The sequence below is a fragment of the Sebastes fasciatus genome, chromosome 8 (assembly GCF_043250625.1).
Source record: "Sebastes fasciatus isolate fSebFas1 chromosome 8, fSebFas1.pri, whole genome shotgun sequence".
In the NCBI taxonomy this organism is placed as follows: Eukaryota; Metazoa; Chordata; class Actinopteri; order Perciformes; family Sebastidae; genus Sebastes; species Sebastes fasciatus.
The window spans coordinates 6,620,936-6,646,881 of NC_133802.1; the positions used below are offsets into that span (position 1 = coordinate 6,620,936).

Below are 25,946 nucleotides of genomic sequence, written 5' to 3' on the forward strand. Positions count from 1 at the left end.
GCTGACAACAAGGCTTCAACCTGCTGTAGATAGTTCAAACCATTGGCCTCCAACTCAGAGCAGCAGAGTGGAAAGGTGTGAACATGACTTCATTAAGGGATTGCCATGTCCAGTCTATAATGTAATAAAGCTGTGTGAGGCCTGCCCTTCCCTCTGCTACTGTGTCTAGACCTTGGCCTGCTGTCTTCCATCTATCTAATGGATGGCCTCCTCGCTGATATACAGAGCTTTTATTGGAGTTGGGAGCAAGCCTGTGTGTGTGTGTGTGTGTATGTGAGAGAGAGAGAGAGAGAGAGAGAGAGAGAGAGAGAGAGAGAGAGAGAGAGAGAGAGAGAGAGAGAGAGAGAGAGAGAGAGAGAGAGAGAGAGAGAGAGAGAGGGAGAGATTGTGAGTGTGTGTGAGTGTGTGTATTGCTGAAGGGGCACTTTACAAGATGTTGCTGCCGCCAGGGTTCACTGGCCCACTTGGCATGGAGCGATCACTCTTTTTTCCCCTCTTTCATTCTGTCTTTACACTCTTTCAATACTTGTAAATGATCTCTATGCTTTTCTTTGTTTACATATTTGTCATTTATTGATTATATGTAGGGAATGTAAGCTGAGCAATATACTCAATCCAGATAACATCTTGCTTTTTATTCATAAATTTCGCAAATGTTACTAAATTCTTGACCTTACCTAAAGCTAATTTCTGAGGATTCAAAACCCAAAAGTCCCAAAAGTCCCATTCTCCCCCTCTCTCTTTCTTTCTTCCTTTATCTTTTCCTCACTCATCCCGTGTCCTTCGTCGGCTGAGGAGGAAGTTGCTGGCACGAGTCCCAAATCTGGAAAAAGGATTGGCAGGCGTACAGAGGCTTGCACATAACCATATAATGTGTCATCTCACAAGTCCAAGCGCCGTTTTTCATTGAGCCACGCGCAACAGTTTAGTGATATACTGAAGGATCAGTGAGCGGTCCCCTCTGGCAATCCATCCAATTCATAATTACTGGAAGTGTATCTCTATGAACCAGCGCTGATGTTGAAACTACACCTAACTTTCAGTGACCACACTGGATTTTAGTGTTGTAGTGTTTTTTTCCACTTCTGATCATTGTCAGATACACATCGTCCACAGTGTTATTTTATGGTTTGATAATATAGAGGTATTTTTCTGAATACCACAAGATTTTGAAAGTTATACACTAATCCATAATAATTATAAAAAAATTAAATTACTAATAATACAAATGTTTTTTTTTATGAGTGATGAAACAACATTGAAACGGAAATACACAGCCTTTTCTAATTAATGGTAGCGAATCCTGTCAATAAAAAATAATGATCATATAATAATGATCAATAATGATATATATAAATATAAATATATATATTATTGCATGCCGTTTAGGAAATTATTATATATATATAATGCGAAATTTGAGAATATTCAATGAAATGTGAGACTATTGAATGAAATCCTGAATATATGGAATGAAACTCTGAGAATATCATAACATGGCAAACTGCAGCCCAACAGGCGACAACAACTGTCAGTGTGTCAGTGTGCTGACTTGACTATGTCTTGCCCCAAACTGCATGTGATTATCATAAATTGGTAAGTGAATGTGATTTTTGTTTGTTGCATTCACAGCATTGAATATAAAAAAAAAAAGCTATACCTCAACATCTCGTTGACCTGAATAATCCATAGGCCATAAAAATGAGTTCCAAGGAAAAGTGTTCCCACTGAAGTGGATTATCCAAAATCTGGACGAAAAAAGTTGAAAACTGAAAGAAAAAAAATTTATTTGTTATTTGGGGGAACCAGCAACTTTAGCTGGCATGAGAACACTCTGACAGGTTCGATCCCCACAGAAGAAATCTGCCTATCAACCTCTGCTGTCCTTTCACTATGTCCTATAGAGCAACACAACAGATGCTGGCATGCCCAGTCACTGCAGATTGCTTTAAACACATCAACAAAGTACCTCAAATATAATGTAAATAGCTATTTCACTTAATTACTTCATTAACCCCTTACCATTCCGCCCTCTTTTTTAGAGGGGTAGGGGTGGGGGGGACAGAGGATGTTCAGGGGGAGATAAAAAGTAGACAGTAGATGTCACATAGAAGTGGTGTACACCATCTGAAAGCTGAAGTTTAATTTGAGATGCAGCTCAGCACTGTGTGTCAAGTTGTTCTAGTCATTAATAAGAAATAAATGTGAATTAATAAATGAATAATAAATTAAAATGAATTGTGATAGAAGTATATGATGGTCATTCCTATGCTCTATTATGTCTCATAAGTTGTCAGTTTTTGTTGTTCTGTTACACAGATTTGGTGCTAAATTTAACCATTATTTACCACTCAAGAATTGATAAAAATTATCAATAATCTTTCCAAAATACCACATTAAGACACCAAGACCTTAAGGAACACCATAGAAAAAGCCATGCTGTGATTTGGTATCAAAAACTTTTGACATTTCAAGATTTCTGCAACAATTGCATTTTTCGGCGATTGGATGGCGAGCACTTCTGTTGTGTAAACTGCTTGGAAAACCCCCTTATTGTCAATCTACCTAGGAAAGCCATCCATCCTCTGAATGACCTAGGTCTCTAGTTTGCTGTTGTAAGGTTTCATGAGGCTGTGACTATCCTAGAGATCACCACAGGTCAACTTGTACAGTGAGGTCACGTTTCAAAAATTGGTCTCACTACAACGAAATGGCTACTATGTGGACTATGGGGATCACACATGAATACAACTGGGCTCATTGGATCCACAAGAGTCTCAGCTTTACAGCGAAACCACATTTATGCAATTCCTAGACTGTTTAGGGACCCCAGCATGCAGAAACATTCAAACACATTTATACTGAATGGTTGAAAAACTGCATGGTTTTTGCCCCAAACTGCATGTGATTGTCATAAAGTGGGCATGTCTGTAAAGGGGAGACTCGTGGGTACCCATAGAACCCATTTTCATTCACATATCTCGAGGTCAGAGGTCAATGGACCCCTGTGAAAATGGCCAAGCTCATCTTCCCGACAAGCTAGCATGACATGGTTGGTAACAATGGATTCCTTATAGGCTTGATACCAGTATTCACTGTAACTTGAAAACTCAGCCCGTAACAACCTCTGGAAACTACTTCACAAATGGCATCATGCAGTACATGCATGAGTGGAAACACCCTTGATCATAATGAGATCATGATGAAGCCCTATAAATCATCATCATCTTCATCACCTTCAAAAGAATATAGCTTATTTAACAGTCTGAAAAGCCTGATACATTGAAAGACAATGGACAAAATACCATTTTGAAAGGGAAGTATAAACAGTATGCTATTCAGTAAAGATTACATATTAATGTGAAGCATGGATGATGTATCATGGAGAAATTTTCCTTCATACTTATACATCCTGTCAACATGCTTCAGGGGCTTTCTCTCTCTCTTTCTACTGCTTTCTTTCTACACACACACAGTGACAATGCTGAGAAGGGTCAAAGGAATCCATTATTCAGCTGTCAGGATAATTTTAGAAACACCCCAGTGACTTTGGAATTATTTATTAAGCGGCTGATAATTAAAACATGTACGTTTGGTTGGGAAAAGCCGGCCAGAAATCTCAGAGAGAGAGAGAGAGAGAGAGGCAGGGATATCCCTCGGGGAACCTCTTCTCTCTATGTGTCTCTCTCTCTCTCTCTGTAGTTCTATATTTAACTCGACCACTGCAGCATCTATTTAGCTCCTGCTGGAAACACATGCATGTGGGCGCATTTATCTACATACGTGCGCTGGCGTTACCACACACACACATGAAGTTATACACATGGACGAACAACAAAAGCACACGGTCTTTACACATTTACTAGTGCAGAAAAAAAAGAAAAAAAAACACGTCTCCAGAGAAGAGAGAGAAAACACTCTCATTAATAATTCAACTCTCACACCATCATGTACACATTTACCCACTGTCTTACATGCTCACGTGAACAGGCGCATGTGTGGCCACGCAGACACATGCGCTAATACACACGCGCTCACACAAGTAAAGGGGGAGCATACGTACAGTAAGCAAAATCTCATTCACTCGCTGTGTTACACTCACTCTCATCCTGTCTCTCTTCTATCTCTCTCACACACTCTCTTTCCATTGCTCTGCCGCTTCCCTGCATACTTCAAACTGCTTGTGAGTGGACAAGGTAGCATGGTACATGTGTGAAAGAGTGAGAGAGCAACAAAGAGCAACAAATGACGCCGTTGGTAATGTATCAAACACTACGTTTTTCCTTTGCAAAATTAAGAAGTTCATAAGGGTTGTTTCAGAAGCTGATAACCTATTTTGTCATTTAGTTTGCAAATTAAACAACAAAACTGTAGAAAATGTAGGCATCCATGAAGTTAATACACCTCCATAGGAATTGTGTTCATATTGGACCATTCCACATTTCACAATTTTTGTCTAAAACCAATGTTCTGCGCCAACGCAGGAAGTAGTGTGTCCTTTATGTAGTGAGGCAGAAGGTAAGGGTGTGAAGATCAAGGAGATGGATGGGCAGGTGTCTTCTCAACTTGTCATACTGACGCTTTGTCAGACCCCCTCGGCTAAAGAACGTATATTGCCAAGAAGTGAAAGCGAATTGTTCGGTCCATTGCAACATCTGCACCCAACAGCAAAGCTATACGCTTGCGCCATTTTGGACTGAAAGCGACTACCAGACGCCACTAAAACGTCCGCCTAACAAAATGTCGAACGAAAGTAAAACCAAATTATTTCTAATCTATTGTCATATTCTACCAAAATGGCCTGTGTTGAACAATAAAATATTATAAATATAATAGATGGCGGCAGCTATTGTTGTAAAAAAATAAAAACACCAGAGTTTCGTCTCTTTGCTTCTGTAGTCTTTGTCCTCGGTGTCACTTTTCGCAATAAACACGCACTTTTTTTATTGGTCGCAGTAAACACATGCTTAATGTTGTGAATTAAACAAAAACGCTTTGGCTTAGGCAACAAAACTACAGTTAGGTTTAGGAAAAAAACCAACATGGTTGGGCTGAACATTTTTCAGTGAAAATGTCACTGGACTTTGGGATCAACGATCAACTGATTTTGAAGTGAAAGTGAAATGTAACGCACGGGACACAAACTGTTGTACATGTTGTGATAAACTTAAAGTTGAAGTAGGCGAGATTGGAGCAAATATGAATAAAAAAAGTTATTTTTATAAAACGGTCGCTATATCCTGACAGTAGTGCATGAAACAGGAAATCTGAAAAAAAAATCATGTGCCTCTGTGTTCTCCGGTGTCCTCTGGTGCTCCTAACGGCATCTGCAAGATTTCACAGACCGGAGGAAAACAGGCAGTAAGAGCTGATCTGAAGTCTGCTGTCCAGCTGCCGTCTATGAGAGCCGGCTGTCAATCACTTGCGAAATCCGACCAAACCGTCAAACTAGGCAGCGATGATCAAATATGAATCAATATTCTGTTACGTTAATGCCTATTTCTTGCCTCAAATGTTTTCAGAATCATCTCGTAGTGCACGGTTTAGGTGTAAAATGAGAGTTTGTGACGCCAACGCCATTGTGAAATCTGATGAAGGAACGCCAAGTTCCGGTCATATGACCTCAGCACAGCCAATAGGAAAGCTCTCTCAATGAACTGACCTGTGATTGGTCAAAGTCTCCTGTCATGGGCTAGATTTTCTTAAGCCTGAAAACAGAGCCTATGAGGAGGTGCAGAAGTCTAGTTTTCTCTCAGAACACTTGAATCACAATATGTTTAATTGCGTAAAAAAGGAACGTCATTTTTAGGGGACCAGCCTGTTGATGCAGGACACTGCAGTTTGCACACTGTCACTCAATCAATGTCACACAATTACTTTTTATTAACTGTAACTACGATCTTTCCTTGACGTTAACTGAGTGTGTGCCTAACCTAAACTATATATCTGTGTATGCAGATCGGAAGTGAGGATTTTAACAAGGTTTACGCTGGATGTAAAAAAAAGCATAATCCTGTTTTTGTAACGGAATCTTCCAACAACAATGTTCTCTTCTGGCGATATGGTTGAATACAGCAATTTAATTTTGGGTCAAGGGAGCCAGAGCTGTATGAGGTAGCGTTTGGATGATGAAATTACCTGCTGCGTTTCAAAACTCACGCAACTTGGGAAAGAAGATTCAAACAGTATTTTGTAGATACAAAATAAAAACTTGACAGCATGTCTATCATACCCGCCAGGTTTAGCCTGGATAAAAATTTGAATCGAAGAACAGAACTTGCCGGTTGAAGTAATGCCAGAGTTAATTGGTTGAAGGCTGATCCCAATCGCCACAAATTACGTTTTTGATGTACGCCCGTTTCTGATACCATGAATCCAACGAAATACCATGCCCACATGTTATCTAAGCACCTCCAGAGTGTCTGCGTTTATTGACCCTCCTTACAATGCAAACCACAACCGTGTACAGTAAGCTTTACTCACCAAGAAGGCGAGAGTCCAGGGTGCAATGAAGTGTCAGAAGTAAGATTTAAGCAGATTTTTAGTTCTGCATTTCTTGGAGACAGAGCTGCTCTGGGGGCATCGAGCATCTAGTCTGGCTGTGTTAGCTAATAATGTGGCATATGGAGCTGAATATTAATGTAAAATGTGCTCTGAATATTAAGAGTACATTTTTAATTTTTTTCACCAGCACTCTGCTGTCTACAAATTGTGGATTCCCCGTTAAAAGAAGGATGATCTACTTGAAGGGACACAAAAATGGTAAGTAATGGTGAATAATCATGAAGTAATTATGCATCCCCAGTAACAGCAATATATACTTACACGACTTGAAAGAACAGGAAAAATAGTAACTAATACCTGCATACTGGGGCATTATAACGCATGGTTAGCTATATCAAATATATCATATTTAGCAGGTGATTCAGAGTCAATCACAGACATTTAGCAAGGTGTCACTATCCTGATTCACAGAAATGGTAATGCTTGATTCATGGTTATAGAGTGCTGCAGGGATGACGCATTTTTGTAGGCCTACCAGGAAGTTAGTATTGCCCTGGGTTCCCTGGACAAAAAGCCAACGGGATCGTTCTATTGGATTTTGGATTATTGCAGAAAGTAAGCTCTATGTCAAACACACGTTTATGATACTTACACATTTTGTTCAGCAAGATAATCTTAACAAATGAAAACCATTTTTATGATTTTTGAAATTGAAACTAACGTTAGGCTATAAACAAACTACACCACGATCGCATGAGCACGAGAACACACAACGAGGCTGTAACGGAGGACGAGTCGGAGTGATGACGTTTAGTAGTCTCATTTAGCCACTTGTTAGCAACCGCCATTTTTTAAGACATATAAAGTGTCATGGTCTGGCTGTGCCAGAGGTCATTGGTCTTTTTTCTTTTTGTTATAAGTTAGTTCTGTTAATGTGATTTTGGTTTGTGTTGGATTTGGGTTCTTTTATATTCATTCAATCCAGTGTTTCCTGTTTTATTTTGAAATTCACTCCTCCTGTGTCTTGTCTAGTTTTACTTCCTACCTTTGTTTGTTTTCCTATGCCTATGTTGATTGTCTGCCCCGCCCTGATTTGTTCCACCTGTGTCTAATCACCCTCTTGTATTTAAGCCTGTGTTCCTTCCCCTGTCGTTGTCAGTTCGTTTGTCGCTTCAAAACAGTGGGATATCTACTGACGTATTTTATATCGTAAAACAAAACGTTAAAATCTCTTCAGTTTGTGTTAACCACAGACCTTATTCCAGGCATCTACTGTAACTAAAAACCCATTCAAAAAAAACCCACAGACTTCCAGACGAGGGAATTCAATTCATTTCCAGGTTTTAAGACTCATTCCTGTTGCATTCTATTATTCTGCCTACACTTACGCTCCACCCACACAAATACAGAACAGAAAAGGGGTCGATACGTAGGAAACAACGGTGGCGGGACAGAACTACTATTATATTTCTATCATGACTGTGTAAGGGCTTAAAATGTAAGCTATGTAGTACAGTTTAGTAACTTACAATGAGCTTATAGGGACTATTTGTAACTTTCAGAAATGCATCTTAACAGCGACACCTGTGGCCGTGAAATCAACGAAAGTCAGCGTCGGGCTCGCGCTTGCTCGCTCTTGCTCGCTCTCAATATACCTGAACGAGCATCACTCAAAACAGTGAGGCGACACAAGTCAGCTAAAACCACAATATCACTCTATATTTCACCTGCTTGGCAGTAATGTTAGCTGACCAGACGAAGGTCTCTCCATGAACATGATTTAGATCTGATCCTAGTGTTGGGTTTTCCTGCCTAAGTGCAGGCTGAGGCAGCGAGGCTCTGCAGCGTGTCTCCCTGCTCTCTCCGCCCACAGCCGGAGAGAGCAGAGGAGACACCGGCTCCCGGTCGGTAACGAGAAGACAACGTAAATCTACGTAACGTCCCCTGTACATTCACTAGATATTCTCAGAGCTAAACTAACTCTTCTGCAGTGTGGAGTGAGCGCGCGTTCACGTCTAGAGGTGGAGCGAGCTGAGCTGTCTGAGTGAAGGCGAGCAGGCAGTGGAGGAGGGTACAGCGGCTACACGCGAACGCACATATGCGAGCGCGCATGTGTGCCGACCCGCTACATTTATACGCTTACAAAGTTACAAATAGTCCCTTTAAAATAATGTAATACTTAAAATATTCATATACCCTAGTTACTTATGATTTTGCTCTGCTGTATTTATACACCCCATGGCGTACCCAACACCACCCCACCCAGCCTGGTGTTACTGGCCTTTATTAACACCGAGAAACAAGAGGTCATGCAAGGAAATACTACTCCCAGTAATCTGCCAAACAGCAACAACATCAACATCACTTCAGTACCAAGGAGAGCACACGCCACAGTTCAGACTATATCAATAAACTCTGTAAAATGAGTGACGATAAATACCATCCTCACTGTCAACAATTTGACTACAGTATGAATAAAATCAGCAGCTTTGCTGGCTTGTCCCTCACACTAAGATTAGCAGAACAGTTTGCAGCCACAAATCCACGACACTACACTAGTTTCTGTGTTCTCTGTCACTGTAACACACTGAAACACACACACAAGCTCTGTATGTTTCTCAATGACGCCTGGGTCAACTCCAAGATAATAAATTGCTCATTTACAGCGACAGTAGACAGAATGTTTTTTGCATCATTTGGGCAAAAAAATCCATAATAACCTTTCAGCATATTGTAATTCAAGTGTTCTGAGAGATAACTAGACTTCTGCACCTCCTCATGGCTATGTTTTCAGACTTTCTAATTTCGAATCACAGGTCATTTCAGGGAGAGAGCGTTCCTATATGCGGCAGCTGTCTATCACTCGCAAACTCTGATCAAACGGTCAAACTAGGTAGCGCTGATCAAATATGAATTAATATTCTGTTACTGTAATGCCTATTTCTCGCATAAGATGTTTTCAGAAACAACTTGTAGTGTACTGTTTAGCTGTAAAATGAGATACAAACTTTCTCATCTTACTACAAGTTTACAGAAAAGTGTATTATGCTAAGTACTATAAGTTCACTGGAAGAAAACTTACAAGTATGGATGTTATTGGATGTTCTCTAGTTGTGTACTCAAAGTTTACTACTGTTACATTTGAAGTATACTTTTATCAATTAAAAAAGTGGGTCCCAAGAAGTATTCAAGTAGTACACTCACAAGTATACTACTATTACATTGATATTAATATACTTATTACATAAAGTATTCTTTGGATTATACTTGACCTATACTTAAAATACTTCATAAAATAACTTTTATAACACACACACACACACACAGAGAGAGAGAGAGAGAGAGAGAGAGAGAGAGACGGAACAGTCGCTGACAGGTCGTTTCTCCCAGGACGGCTCCTCCCCTGTGCCACGGCCCCATGTCCTGCTTAGTTCTGTTTAATATTGCAACAGACAGGGAAAGACGTGAAGGAGAGATGGAGGCATGAGCTGATGGAGGAGAAAGAGACGCATCAAGCTGTAGAGGCTTGTGGGTTACTGAGCGTTCCTACGGTACCTCATATCTGCTGGAGGGATGGAAGGTAAACGATACGAACCAGAGACAGACAGGAGAGGAGGCGGGGGAGGAGATAAAGTGGGAGAAGATGGGGTAAGAAAACAACATAAATAAACAAAACAAACCTCTCTCTCTCTCCTTAGGAAGGAAAACAACTCAGTTTCCTAAATTCATCCTTGTTAAAAAAAAAAAGGTGAAACTGAAGCACGAGCAGTTTTCCCGGGAGCATTTTTCCACTGAATTAATCTAAATCCAAGCGAAGGTGCGAGCGGCGAAGCTCTTCACAGACCTTGAGTGCTTATGGGAAATCTAGCCCACCTCTTGTTCTTTTTTTTCGTGTGAGGAAAAATGCTGCTTAGTCTAGATTCCAAGTGTAAAATGTTGCCCATTATTTACTCTCCCATCGAGGTGTGACATAACTTGGGCACTATAGGAGAAAAGTCACCTGTGAGCGGGTTGCTGTTGATCACTAAAGGTCCAAACCTTTCCCACTTTTAGCCACATTTGGTTTGTTCCTTACCCTGCTGACCTCATTACTGTCTACTACTTAATAACGACTTACTTATATTAAACTGTTGATCATTTCAGTGGTAGCTAGCATTGCTGCTTAATCCCTGTTGTCCTTTGGGTCTGTATCACAAAGCAAATTCAACTTAGTCTGTCACTCTTTAGTATATTACACATAATTAATAATAATTAATAATTTCCTCCTCCTCAATCATTCCCCCCATCCAGTTCCTACCTCTACCTATCAAATAGCACCGTACAGTATTAATAGCTCAAGAAGTATATACAAAATGAATAAATAAAATGCAGGAGGATATAAATTAGGGCTGTCAATCAATTAAAATATTTAATCGCGATTAATCGCACATTTTCTTATCTGTTCGAAATATACCGTAGAGGGAGATTTGTCAAGTATTTAATACTCTTATCAACATGGGAGTGGGCAAATATGCTGCTTTATAGAAATGTATGTATATATTTATTATTGGAAATCAATTAGCAACACAAAACAATGGAAATATTGTCCAGAAATCCTCACAGGTTCTGCATTTCGCATAAAAAATATGCTCAAATCATAACATGACAAACTGCAGCTCAACAGGCAACAACAGCTGTCAGTGTGTCAGTGTGCTGACTTGACTATGACTTGACCTAAACTGCATGTGATTATCATAAAGTAGGCATGTCTGTAAAGGGGAGACTTGTAGGTACCCATAGAACCCATTTTCATTCACATATCCTGAGGTCAGAGGTCAAGGGACCCTTTTGAAAATGGCCATGACAGTTTTAGTTTGCCAAAATTTAGCGCCAGTTTAGAGCGTTATTTAACCTCCTCCTTTGCGACCAGCTAGTATGATATGGTTGGTACCAATGGATTCCTTAGGTTTTCTAGTTTCACATGATGCCAGTATCTTCAATCTAGCTTTAAAACTGAGCCCACTACAACCTCCGAAAGATCGATTGCGTAAATGCGTTATATACACCTGTTAGTAAATACAGTCACTCTTTATTGCCAAGAGTTATGAGTGGCATCTTATAGTCCTTTTCGAGTGCATTACCCTTATGGACCAACTTTGGCCCATTTTCAGCTTATAGAAGCCAAGACACACTGTGTCACTCTGCTCTGCCAAGAGGCCTGCATCCCAGTGTTTTGGCCTTGGCTTCAATCTTTTTGACCCTTACTAAACAAATAAGTCCCATTAGTCCACCACAGGATGGATTTCTTTTGGTTTGGTTGTTGCAGGGTCTCCCCAATTCTGACATGTAGCCAGCCAGTAAAAATTGCTGTCCCATATGGATGTTCAAACTTTACTGTACTTTAAGCTGATATGAGAGTGAGTGGATAATGACAAAAGTTTCATTGGTGAACATTTCTTTTTTCCCCCTCCTAGTATGGTAGCAGACACACTATCGTGATCAGGGCCCAAACTGCTCCCTATTTGACACTGTTCCATTTGGCCTAAATCTAGGCCACCACCGGTTCAAATTGGCCCTTACTGTATAAGCTGTGGTATACTCTGTCACTGTGCAGTGCCAAGAGACATGCTGCTCCGCCCCAACAGGGCAGAGTGGATGATTAAACGATCATCTCCAAGGTGGTGAGCAGCATTAGGCGCTCTGCCAAGCTATTAGACAACTCACCTTCGCCACACAACGCACGCATCCACTGGAAGGACACTAAAACCTTGTGAAGTTTTCACAGACTCTGACATGTACTCGCAAACTAGAGGGAACACGGATACAAATTTTGTCTGAAAATGAAAAAATTGTGTTCTATTTTTCTTACAGTCAGCAGTGTAAGTGGGAAGCCAAACCCCTGGGTTTGGAACACTGGACTAAACAACCTTTGTATATATAAAGTAGTTCAAAGTAGCTTTGCTTTGACCTGTTTCAACAGTCAAATGCCAGCCCGATCACTTACTGTATTTCGGAGACCGGTGTTTGTGTCCCGAGTGAAACCAGATGTTAAAGTTGACTTATTTGTCACGTAACTTCTGTTACGTCATTTCAGGAGTTATTTTAACTCAAACTCTTTGTCTACAGCTATCCAAGTAGTGTTTGTAACATAACTTCCATACTTAAGTTAAGTCAATTCTGGTGTTATTTAAACCCAAACTGCGATCTTTTCTGAAACATAACTAAGAAGTGTTGTCTAAGCCTAACCAAGTCGATCTACTCCTAAACCTAAATAGTTTTATTTTGAAAAGACTGGAGCGGAAATTGTCATGTGCGTCACGTGGTGCTGGACATTTGCAGAAAAAAGCAGGAACAATATGCTGATGAAAGTCGTGCTGAGTGTCACGAAAAAAAGGAAAATTTGTGTCTATGTACACGAATCACTTAATTTTGATTACATTTTGTTGCACGGAGCTAACCGTGTTAACAGCAGGTTGGGTGCTATGTGGGTGCTTCCGCGACTGCACTGTCAGTCGGGACGGCGTTATCAGCTTTAACCGCCGTATGAGAGCAGTGCAGAGCAGCTAGCCAGTGGGGCACGCTCACATGCACGAACATGCACTAAAAGCATGCGCAGCCGGCCCGTCTATGTCAACAAAGCACGCAGAAGCTCGGATTCCAACACACACAGAGGGAGAGAGCGACTTCATTCTCTGCTCAAGTAGACATTACTCCACTATATCTTTACATAGAAAATAGTCGTTTGCTGCTATATTAATGCTCTGGATATCGTATAGAGCCGTGGTTCTCAACCTTTTTCATGTCAAGGAAATTGTTACATATCAGGTCACGGACCCCCATTTGAGAAAAGATTTCGCTTCAATCTGAAAAGATTTTGGTTTGTTAGATATGATTATGACCAGAAATCTATAGTTGTCAACTATCGTGGAGGAAGTGAAACCTACGATCAGAGTAGTCACTCTCATGACTCTTACTCACATTGGGCTCACTCAGTGAAAATAAACTATTCCACATTTTTCTGGAACCACTGATGTAGAGCACCTTAAAGTAAAGGATCTGAATACTCCACCGCTGCTTTTTACCGACATCTTGCTTGATTAATGGTCTGTAGAAAGACCTGGGTCCAGTTCCTGTTAAGTCATGAAGATTTAGATAAAGAGAGTAAAATCTGTACCTCTGCTATTCTGTCTGATTCTTGCTGATTGTAGAGCACCAAACCCCTTTCAACACACTCGGCAGAACAGAGGACCGAGTGGGCAGATGAAGATGAGGAAAAGAACAATACAGAAGGAAAAAAAGTGCTGATCTCCCCCACCCCCCCTTCCTTTTCTCCCTCCCTCTCATTCAGTATGCTGACTGTTTCTGTACAGAAAACTGACTCCCACGCTATTCTGCCTGGCCTATTTATCACATTGATCAGCTTATAAAGAAGTCGGATATACACAGGAGGCTCGCTAGAAATGTGCGTATGAGAGAAATCATGATTTCTTGCACCTTCTGGGAGATACATGCTGCTCTCGCGGCTCATAGGTTACGTTTTGCTGACGCGGTCATTTTTACTCACTCGGCCTTGTGACATCTAATCACCATAGATTCAATTTATTTTTTGCCTTACACAACAATCTTACATTTTGTTGCAAAAAAAAGAAAAAACACGAGTACCGGCGCTGAAGATCAGCAGAAATTGAAAAGGGCAGCAGCAATAAATCAGACCAAACTTCTAAATGTTCCTGTGTGGGCTATTCAGAATAATCAGTCAATACGAGCATCACACTCTTTATCCTGTAAGTAGAATAAAACTGTTTAGTCAGGAAAGTAAAGCTGAAATAATTAGTTGATTAGTTGATCGTCAATAATCTTCGAAAAAAACTCTCTAACCTCTAAAACGATTTTCAGAAGTGATTAATCGTTTAAGTAATTTTTCAAGTAAAAATGGCATAAATTAACTGATTCCAAACGTCAGTATTTGCTGGTTTTCTTCGCCCCCTGTGATAGTAAACTGTATAATTTGAAAAAAAGACATTTTATGTCACCGTGGGCTCTGGGAATTTGTGGGTTAAAGCTTCAGTAGGCAGACATTTTTTTGGCATCATTGGGCAAAAATTTCTTAACATTTCAGCATATTGTAATGGAAGTGTTCTGATAGAAAAACTAGACTTCTGCACCTCCTCATGGCTCTGTTTTCAGGCTTTTAAAAATCGTTGGCCAATCACAGGTCATTTCAGAGAGAGAGCGTTCCTATTGGCTGTGCTCCGACTGGAGGGCGGTGCTTGGTATTTCCTCAACTGATCTCAACATGGCTGCTGGGTCACAAACTTTCTCATTTTACATCTAAACAGTACACAAGATGTTTCTGAAAATATTCGAGGAGAAAAAATAAGCATTACAGTAACAGAATATTGATTCATATTTGATCAACACTGCGAAGTTTGACCGTTTGATTGGAGTTCACAAGTGATTGAAAGCCGGCTCTCACAGACGGCAGCTGCAGACTCCAGATCAGCTCTGATTGGTTGTTTTCCTCCGGTCTGTGAAATCTTGCAAATGCCATTAGGAGCACCGGAAGCAGATGATTTTTTTTTTCTTCAGATTACCTGTCTCACTACTGTCAGGATATAGTGACTGTTTTATAAAAATAACTTTTTTTTAATCATATTTGCTCCATTTCTACCTAGTGCTACTATAAGTAATTTTTCAAGCAAAAATTGCAAAAATTCTCTGATTCCAAATTCCAGACCCTATATTCACCATTCCTAAAGCTGTTCGTGAAGGGTAGCACTGTAATCTACCCACAAAAGCAGGAGAGAAAACATCACCACCCTGAAAACATGTAATCCAATCGACCTGGAATCATCCCTTAAAATAGCGATACGGCCCGATAAGCCCGTACATCATCACATCCACGTCGTATACGACAAGCAGAAAACGGATGAATGAATGACATTTGCATGTCATCAGCATGAAGCTGCTGATCCTGCTGCTTCTGGTTCTGTGTTAGGAGATGCAGTGGTGTATCCCCGGAATATCAATGGTAACAGGGGAGTACTCAGTGCGTGAATAATCGGTACATGTATTCATTGCTGTCTCAGGCCTGTTGTTGCAGGAATGGAGAAATCTGCACACAGGGTCCCAATTAAAGCATCAGTAGGCGAGATTGGAGCAAATATGATTGGTCACTATATCCTGAAGGTAGTGCATGAGACAGGTAATCTGAAAAAAAAAATCAGGTGCCTCCACATCCTCCGGTGCTCTTAACAGCATCTGCAGGATTTAACAGACCAGAGGAAAACAACCAATCCGAACTGATCTGGATTCTGCCGTCCAGCTGCCGTCTATGAGAGCCACGAGTCAATCACTCGCGAACTCCGACCAAACGGTCAAACTAGGCAACGCTGATAAAAAACAAATCAATATTCTGTTAGTGTAATGCCCATTTCTTGCCTCAAATGTTTTCAGAATCATCTTGTAGTGTACTGTTTATCTGTTAAATTAGAAAGTTTGTGACCCCGGCAGCCGTGGTGAGATCTGTTGAGGAAATACCAAGCACCGCCCAACAGCCGGAGCAAAGCCAATAGGAACGCTCTCTCTCTCTGAAATGACCTGTAATTGGCCAAAGTCTCCCGTCACGGGCAACACTTTTTAAATCCTGAAAACAGACCCATGAAGAGGTGCAGAAGTCTCTCAGAACACTTTAATTGCAATATGCTGAATGGTTATTATGGATTTTTTTTGCCTGTTTTTTTGCCTGTTTTTTGCCTGTTTGCACTTTTTATCTTAGTCACCTGATATGATAAGAGTGTTGACCAGTGGCACTCAGTGTACTGACCTCAGAAGTCCATAAGGATGTTTTATGATGTCACTACAATACCCTTTCACCTGGAATTTGCACTTTCTATGTAAAGTTTAGCTTTTTTTTTTTAATCTTCTCAAGCATTTTGAAATGTATCTTATTGTCTTATCTCCTCTGAAAGACCAACAGATTTTGGTGGATTTAGGGGCTGAAATAATAGCCAAGGTGGCAATGACTGAACATCAGGGGGGTGAAAAAAAGAATGCATTCATTAAAAATGAATTGGTGAAAGATGGTAATACACAGCAACACCAACACTCCTATAGGTGCTGCGAGGCGTGCAATTCAAACAACAGGAGGGTCAATTGGGTGGGTTACTCCTCATCCATCCCTGGGGGGCCTTGGGGTTTTTTGACTGAAAAAGACGACAGCTGCCTGTTAAGTGATAGTAAATTGAAAAGAAATGCATGCCCTACCGCACAGCAGCTGCATCCAGGCGCAGGTCTTGTACACGGTGGAGGTGTTGCAGAAGAAGAAGAGCGCCATGCAGGCAATGCAGCTGAGGGTCAGCACCATGGACAGCAGCACGAACACCGAGGCCGCCTTGAAGGCTCCGGACGGGATGGAGCTGAAGTCGGAGAAGCTGCCCACGCAGGTGAGCTCCCGGCTGGGCGACGGCCCGGTGCCCACGCAGTAGTGGAAGAGGCCGAAGTAGCCGGCCTGCGGCGTGTTGACGCTGTCTCCGATCCAGTAGGGCTGGATGAACACCACCACGTTGACGATGGCGAAGCAGATGGTGAAGATGGCCCACAGCACCCCGATGGCACGGGAGTTGCGCATGTAATTGTCATGGTAGATCTTGGAGGCTTCTTGGGAAGGCAACATGTTTGGTGTTTTGTTTTTTTTCTCCTTATATCTCTCTTTTTCCACCCCCGTCCTCCTCCTCCTCTTTTTACAAGAAAAGAAAAAATCTTTAGAAATGCCCAGACAATATTTTTTTCCTTCTCTATATCAAAAGCTTTCTAAAATCTCCCCTCAATTTGGCTCTGTGGCTGTTATAAAGGCTATTTAAATGGGGCCTACATAAGCACAATGTAAAAATCTAACCTGCAAATATGTGTGTGAGAGACTAAACATAGTAAAAATTAATGCTACATTGAAGCAATACAAAAAAAATCATAGCCTACTACCTACACCACCACCACCACCACTAATGAATAATTGACCAAGAACCAGTGATTCAACATTGCTGTCTAAGGCGCGCTTTCTTTCCTTGGGGCTATACACCATGAATGATTAAAAAAAAATCCATCAAAAACAGGATTCTCTCTATTTCACAGTGGTAAGGGGAAAGGGGGGTTAAAGCTGTGTCTCATCCTCATCCATCAGTCCAGAGCTGCTGTTGTCTCCGGGATGTCCTTTATTAACCATCCAGTGAGAGGAGAGGATGCTGAGATGCGTCTTGGAGCCTGGATGGATGGATGGATGGACAGATGTGCAGCAGCAGCCAGCGGTGGAGCCCGTTTTTACCTTCCGAGGCATCCGTGGGGTGCTCCCCTTCTTCTCTCTCTCTCTCTGCTCTCTCTCTCGCCTTCAGTGTCCACGCAGCAGCATGTGGAAACGAAACGGAATTTAAAAAAAAAAAGAAAAAAAGAAAAAGGAGAACAGGGTTTTCAACACGAGCCCCTCTGTCAAATTTCAACAGTCCTTTCTCGTAAATCCGACATCCTCCACCGCCTCGACTCCATTATCATCATGGTTTTTTTGTCGTAGCCTTTATCCAGTATGTCTCCCCTCTCTCTCTCTCTTTCTCTCTTTCTCTCTCCCTTTCTCTCTTTCTCCGTCCTCCTCCTCCTCCTCCCGTTCCTCTCTGCGTCCCCCCCTCCGGAAGATGCTGACGTTGTACTGATGACAGGGATGGAGGATGGAGCGCGTTCTCGTAAAGCGGGCGCAGCCAGCAGAGAAGAGTAGGGGGGGAGAATTTGCATCAAAGCGCGTCTCCGCCCCTGTTCACCTTGCATTTGAACAAATATTCCGTCACGTTTGGATGAAACATGAGTGTATTTTTTCATGAGAAGGACTGATGATCAAAGAGACAGATGTTTGGACTTCAGGGAGCCAGATGTGAGAAGATGTGTTACTGTGTGAGATGGGAAGAGTGGATGGAGTCAATTTTCTGAAATCAAAATGCTCTGGTTCTGTTATATTACTGCTTATTAAGGGCTGTCAATTGATCAAAATATTTAATCGCACATTTTTTATCTGTTCAAAATGTACCTTAAAGGGAGATTTGTCAAGTATTTAACACTCTTATCAACACGGGAGTGGGCAAATGCACTTGCTAATGCAAATGTATGTATATATTTATTATTGGAAATCAATTAACAACACAGAACAATGATAAATATTGTCTAGAAACCCTCTCATTTAGCATAAAAAATACTGTATATGCTCAAATCATAACATGGCTCAACTCAAGACCAGTAGTGTGTCAGTGTGCTGACTTGAATATGACTTGCCCAGAAAACTGCATGTGATTATCATAAAGTGGGCATTTCTGTAAAGGTGAGACTTGTGGGTACCCATAGAACCCATTTTCGTTAACGTATCTTGAGGTCAGAGGCCATGACAGTTTTAGTTCGTCAAAATTTAGCGCTAGTTTAGACCGTTATTTAACCTCCTTCGCCATGCCATTCATATGCCATGGTGACAACGGATTCCTTGGAAATTACTTGTTTCATATGAAACCAGTATCTTCACTCTAGCTTTAAAACTGAGCCCGCTACAATCTCCGAAAGATCGAGTGCGTTAATTAGTTAAAGAAATTAGTGGCGTTAAAATGAATTTGCGTTAATCATTTCGCTATTATCGTGTTAACTTTGAGAGCCCTACTAATTAGTGAATGCAATGATGCTAAAACTGTAATAATCTATCCAGTCAATTTACAAAAACACAAAGGACTTAAAGACATTATATGTGAATGTCTAAAACCTTTGATTTTTTACTTGAGTCATTTTATTTGTAGAACTACAAGTACGCTGTTACAAGTAAAAGTCAAATATTCAACATCTTACGTAATTAAAAGTACATAAGTATTATCAGCAAAATAAAAAGTAAAAGTAGTATTCAATGTGCAGAAGAATAACCCTTGCCAGTGCAGCCCAGTCGCAGAGCAGTTTGTGAAATAGTCACGACATTTAATGTATTGATTTGCATACATAGAAACAAATTTAAAATTTGTTTTCGTGACAGTCAGCACAAAATCAATTTGTATGTAATGCACGTAATTGTGAACCGGGAAGCATAAAGAGCGGCGAACGCCGCGTAGGAAGGAGGTCAGGGTGGATGGGGTTCAGTTAAGTTTATTTGTCACGTAACTTCCGTAATTGTTATTTTAACCCAAACAACGATCTTTTCCTAAAGCTAACTAAGTAGTTTTTGTCAAGTAACTTCCGTACTTAAGTTACGCCACATCCGTTATTATTTAAATTCAAATCTCTGCAATCTTCTCTAAACCTAACTTAGTAGTTTTGTTGTCTAGGCCTAACCAAGTCGATCTATTCCTTAACCTAACTGAGTAGTTTTATTTTGAAAAGACTGGAGCGGAATTTGACACATGCGTCACGTGTTGCTGGACATTCGTAGGAAAACGCACTGAAAATACGTCGTTGAAAGTCGTGCTGAGCATCACGATAAAAGAGGGAAATTCGTGTCTATGTACACGAATCAAATAGATTACATTTCGTGACTATTTCACGAACTGCCGTGAGACTGCGTTGTCCCTATATAGAGGCAAAGTCCCTCCCCTTCCAGTGGACCACCATGGGACCTTATTTTGGAAAAAATATGAACAGTAGTCAACGGAGAGAGACAAATAATTATTTTATCTTGTTTGAAATGCACCATGAATCACACATATGATGTTTGTCAATTTAAAAGATAAGTCAGGGCTGCACTGTCAACAAGAGGGTCACAGGTTCAAACCCGGCTTGGGGCCCTTCTGTGTGGAGTTTGCATGTTCTCCTTGAGTTGGCATGGGTTTTCTCCGGGTTCTCCGGCTTCCTCCCACAGTCCAAAGACATGCAGGTTAGGTTCATTGTTGAATCTAAATTGCCCGTAGGTGTGAATGTGAATGGTTGTCTGTCTCTATTTGTCAGCCCTGTGATGGTCTGGCGACCTGTCCAGGGTGTACCCCGCCTTCGCCCAATGTCAGCTGGAATCGGCTCCAGCACCCCGCAACCTTGAATAGGATAAGCAGTTACAGATAATGGATGGATGGATGTATTTTGCAAGTCAAGGAAGTCACAGTTTGTCGTAAAACTGTTGAAGTATAAGACTGTAAAATATGTATAGCCTGTAGGTTTCGTACTTGGATGTACTCACACATCAGATAAGTTAAAGTTACATTTGTGCACGGAACATAGCTAAGTTAGCTAGCTAGCTAGCTAGTCACCATACGTCACCAACACTAGCTAGCTAGCTAGCTAGTGTTGGTGACATATATTGTGCGAGACGAGAGATCTAGTTCACTGAGTGGTTTCACACAAAACTAAATGATACTACAACAAACAGGATTCGATTCAAATGAGATAAAAAAAATTATTTGACTCTCGTCGTTGATTACCGTACAGATTTTTTCCGAAATAAGGTCCCATTGGGTCCACCGGAACGAGAGGGACTTCGTCTCTCTATTCCCTAGTCCCCTATGTTGCCATTTCCCATCCATCCACCAGGTGACTTCAGACTTTTCCTCCTTTCCCCGTCACATGACGGCCCCATTCATCTACACACTTGTTTTCACTTCCCTCATCTGCTCTGCAGTTACCTGACCCGGTAACTTTGTGACCCGGCCACCATGTTGAAAACAAGTCAAGCCCAAACCAAGCACCACCCACCGGCCGGAGCAAACTTTCTCATTTTACAGCTAAACAGTGCACTATAAGATGTTTTTGAAAACATTTGTGGTGAGAAATAAGCGTTACAGTTACAGAATATTGATTAATATTTGATCAACACTGCCAAGTTTTACCGTTTGATTGGAGTTCGCAAGTGATTGAAAGCCGGCTCTCGCAGACGGCAGCTGGACGGCAGACTCCAGATCAGCTCTGATTGGTTCGCAAGTTTCACAAGCAGTGAAAGAGCTTTGACAGCTTCTGTAGATGCTCCTTGGCTCTGATTGATTGTTTTCCTTTGGCACTGTGAAATCTTGCAAATGCCATTAGGAGCACAGGAGGACACAGAGGGAGATTTTCACATTATCTGTCTCGTGCACTACTGTCAGGATATAGTGACCGTTTTATAAAAATAAAGTTTATTATCATATTTGGTCTAAGTTACCAACTTCAGCTTAAAGGTGTAGGGTATAAATACAGCGGAGGGCTTTCGGACAAACTTCCCTTTCTCCGGCTGAAAAAGAAACTGCCATAAATTTTCATAACCATGGTTTTGTATCAGCATCTTTCAGAAGCAACAACCTAAGCCTTGAGAGAAAAATTAAAATCCCAAACTTCTTAGGTGTCATTTCTTTCTTTTTTGTAAACATCTTCTTGTTGTTTACTGTGATTTTTTTTGCAACAGTCCCTTTAAATACACAACAATCAAATGACCACATCTACCGTTTTCTTGTTAAAGGTATAATATGTAACCGTTGTCAGTTAGTGTTTGTTAACACACAGCATTCAAAGTTAGCCCCCTCTTCTTCGACTTAACGAGCGAGTGAGGGAGTACTAGAGCAGCGATGGTCAAGCAAGCTATGACTGAATGAAGAGAGGGAGCGGCGTTAGTAAGAACAAAGCAGTGAATCAGAGAAACAAAACATTATTTTCTGATTGTTTCATGGCGGTTATGTTCTAAAACACAAATAAACTCACAAATAAATAACTCCGCACAACCCTGAAGATGCCGAGTTGCTGGATTTTGAATGAATGCAGCCGAAGGGCAGGCTTAATCTTGTTCTCTGCTTGGTCAAACTGAAACACCAATGGCACACTACAGAGGAGAGTGAGAAGAACAGAGGAAACTCACAGCAATGTAACAAACCCGTTTTCGGCCGTCAAATACGGCTGCTTTGTATCTGACAGAGCTAAAGGAGGACTTGTGCCTCGCTATCGGACGTCGAGGGGCATGACAAAGGGGCGGTATTTGACGACCTGTACAGGCTGCACACCCTGCATGCTGTTATTGGCTGGGGGTTACACCCCGATAAGGGGCACAAAGGCTGTTGGCTGAAGCCCAGAAGAGTCCTGAACATAGCACAGTAAGAAGAAAGGAGAAAATACAGGCAGTCTTTTAGTGGGTCACAAGTCATGATTGAGAGGGATTATTTTTGTATCAGTCTATACATTGTTTGTTAGGAAATTCCTGCATATTATACCTTTATAATCTGTATGACAATATTAAATGTCTATCTTAGTTTAAGCAGCTTACGAGTAAATGCTTGCACGGGTAGTCGCAGGGAACCATTTGTATTTGTATGTATTCCATGACAAACACAAAACGGCATTGCCCATAGTCAGGAAGGGCAGCTGGTTAAGTCAGTATCGATGTAGACCTGCTGTTGGAGGGTTTGTAACCCACTTCCACTCCCCTCTAATTGTTTTTCGATGGCACTTAATATGGCGGACCCTCCACCTGAAAGTGCAAACAGAGAGTGTGGGGAGAGGGTGTAGGGGCCGGATTGGAATAGGGCCATCCTCTGGGAACCATGATTGTTTGCACCAAAGTATGTATCTGGTAAGCATCTGGTAGATGTTGAGATATTTCACAGGATAAGTGAAAACTTTTACCTGTGGCGGTGCTAGAGGAAAAGTCAAGGGATCTCAAAAGTCAGTACAATTCATCGTCTGGGCAACCGATTAGACTTAATAGGGGCCTACTACACCCACTAGTAGGTTTTATCATCTATTCACATGGTAGATTACCGAAAGTAGGTATTAAAGAACATGACCGCGACCTCAAGCGAGCGTACTACACACGGGAGACTGGAGTTCGCATCCGGTGTGAAACCGACAATGTGTCTTTATGTTCATAGTAGTTTTAACCCAAAACACAAAGTTTTTCCCAAAACTCAACAAAGTTTTTTTTTTTTTTTGCCTAAACCTAAAAAAGTTGTAGTTTTTATTGCCTAAACCTAACTGTTTTTTTTTTGCCTAAACCTAAAGAAGCTTTTTTGTTTGTGTTCAAAACGTAACATTTCATTCAGTTTTATGTGTTAGAACGTGTTGCTTCACTTTCACTTTTACAATGCAGTAGGTGTAGTATGCCACTATTGACCCACAACTATGGTACTTATAGGGACTGATAACGCCTATTTAATGGTCTGATAACAGTAAAATCAGGTGCTCTGGGGACAATGAATGCATCTACAAATGTCATGGCATGTAGTTGTTGAGATATTGTGAAACAATTTTATGTGGTTAATGTTGTAAATTCAAACAAAACAAAAATGCAACAAAACTACTTGGTTAGGTTTAGTAAAAAACAGTTTGACTTAAAATTACTTTTTATTAAGTTATTTAAAGTTACTGTGAGGAATTTGAAATGGTTATAAATCAGTCTCAATTAAATTATAATGCCTCTATATGACCTACATAAGTAAAATAAAAAAATAAAAAAAGACCATCAGCAAGAAGATTTGATATTTATTTTGCTTTATTAGTTATTCCTTATGCTTATGATTGGGAGACAGGGCTGTCCGTAGACCTTTTTTCTTCATGGTCAGATGTTGCCTTAAATATTGAAGCCCTTCATTCTCTGTCCATTAAAAGCTCTATTACTCACTCTGGATAGAAACACATCTGCCCTCCGGCTAGCACATCATGGAAAACTGGGCCGAGACAGTGGTCTGTGGGAGAGTGTACTATATGCTTTAGAGGTGGAACATACAAAGACGTATGCGTATGGTCATCACTATAGGGCCCAAATTTGGTCCTCAAGCAAGTTGTATTTGAGTTTGACAAAATAAACAGGTGGCAGAGATCTTAGAGGATCAAAAGCACATTCATTCATGTTTGTACAGTACATGCATGCTTGACAATTCATATAGAAATTGATTAATAATGCACACGCTGAATCCTCTCTGTCATACCTTCTGGCTCAGAACACGCGTAGCTCATCATGATGCTGTCTAAACAAACATGTATTTTGCCCTCTACTTTCACAGACTATCTTTCTTCATCCCGAGGCCTCCTGTCATCTGTTAGCAGCAGCAGGCTGTGTGTGTATATTCCTGTGTATTTTCACGTGTGCACGTAGTGTGTGTGCGTGTGTTGCTAAAATTGGCGAAAATTGGAGTGAGAGCAAAAAGGTACAGTGTGGCTGCTGTAGCAAGGACGTGTCAGTGGAAGAAAATAGACTTGTGCACAGCTAGGGGATGCCTCTTGAGGAATGAGAGGTGTTTTCAGAGAGAGAGAGAGAGAGAGAGAGAGAGAGAGAGAGAGAGAGAGAGAGAGAGAGAGAGAGAGAGAGAGAGAGAGAGAGAGAGGGGAGAAAACAGAGGGTTTGTGGATTGTGTGTGTGTGTGAATGTCTGCATGACTGCACTCATGCATGTGTATGTGTGTTAAAATAGTCAGAGGCAGGCGGTGCCAGCTGATTTGAGGACATGACGTCAGCCTCATGCAGCTGTAAAACACCTCATGAGAGTACGAGCTGCCTATGTTTTTCCACATGATGATTTTTTTTTTGTAACCTTGTTTTCATATTATATTAATTACTGTATGTGTTACACATTCTTAGAAATGGCAGTATGTATGTTTAGCACAATATTTCCAAGCATATTTCCATGTCTGTACACAGTACTTTGTGGTTGTGTTAGGTTTCCATCTGTTGGAATAACAGTGAACTGCAAGCATGTCATGGGAAAAGTCCATAGTTGTTTCCCCATAATGATCCATCTTACGGCGTCTATAATGCAGTTAAAACTTTACACATTGCTAAAAACAGCTCATAAGATCCAGTGGATTATTTTCAATAAATCACATGAAAACACCTAAGTATGTTAGTGTGTCTCTCAATACTTTATGACTTCCTCAAACAGCTTGGCTCTGTAGTTTTGTGCAAACTGGAGGAAATAGTGCATTTGTTGGGGACTGTTTTCAGTGACAATAAGCAGAGGAATATGTTCAGACAAACAGGATATATCAGGCTTTTTGCTACACAGACACTAATTGTTAGTAGGGTCAATTCATTGTTTGATTTAGTTTTTCATGAGATTTGTTGACTTTAAGAGAAATAAAAAAAATATCACCAGACTTATCCTTTAAGAGGTACTTAATGTCCGCTGTCCATGGTGCTGAAAAGGATGATGAATACATGTCCAAGGAACTTGGCAAATCTACTTGTCTGTAAACCATGATGTGTTCTAACTAACGTCCCTTATCTTTACAGCAAAACATTGTGTGTTTAAGAAGATGTTTAAGAAAGTCAACTTGGTATACTTTGATTGGTTTAACTGCTCGAAGTACCAGACCTCGGTCAGCAAGTAGAACTTGGATAATAGCTGAATCCAGAGTTATTTTCCTTCCTGTGGATGAGACCCAGACCGAGGCTGGAGCGAAGGCTGGGAGGCGGAGTTAAAGGAAACGCTACTGCTCCTGCTTTATGGGTTCATAGGAATGAACGGGAGTCTACCTCCAAACGCTGTATCAAATTCTCTTTATACATCCATTGTCTGG

At 40.9% G+C, this 25,946-nt stretch overlaps 1 protein-coding gene across 1 annotated transcript in view; it reads right to left on the reverse strand.

Annotated features, from left to right (window-relative positions):
* LOC141772222 (LHFPL tetraspan subfamily member 4 protein-like) overlaps positions 1-18,158 on the reverse strand; it is a 35,043-nt gene extending 16,885 nt beyond the window's left edge. Inside the window, exons 1-2 of the mRNA XM_074642994.1 lie at positions 17,804-18,158; positions 16,750-17,219 (exon numbers count right to left, since the gene is read on the reverse strand). Of these exons, the coding sequence (XP_074499095.1) occupies positions 16,750-17,158 (409 nt within the window). The 5' untranslated portion in view covers positions 17,159-17,219; positions 17,804-18,158. The remainder of the gene's footprint in view (positions 1-16,749; positions 17,220-17,803) is intronic.
* Between the last annotated feature and the right edge of the window lie 7,788 nt (positions 18,159-25,946).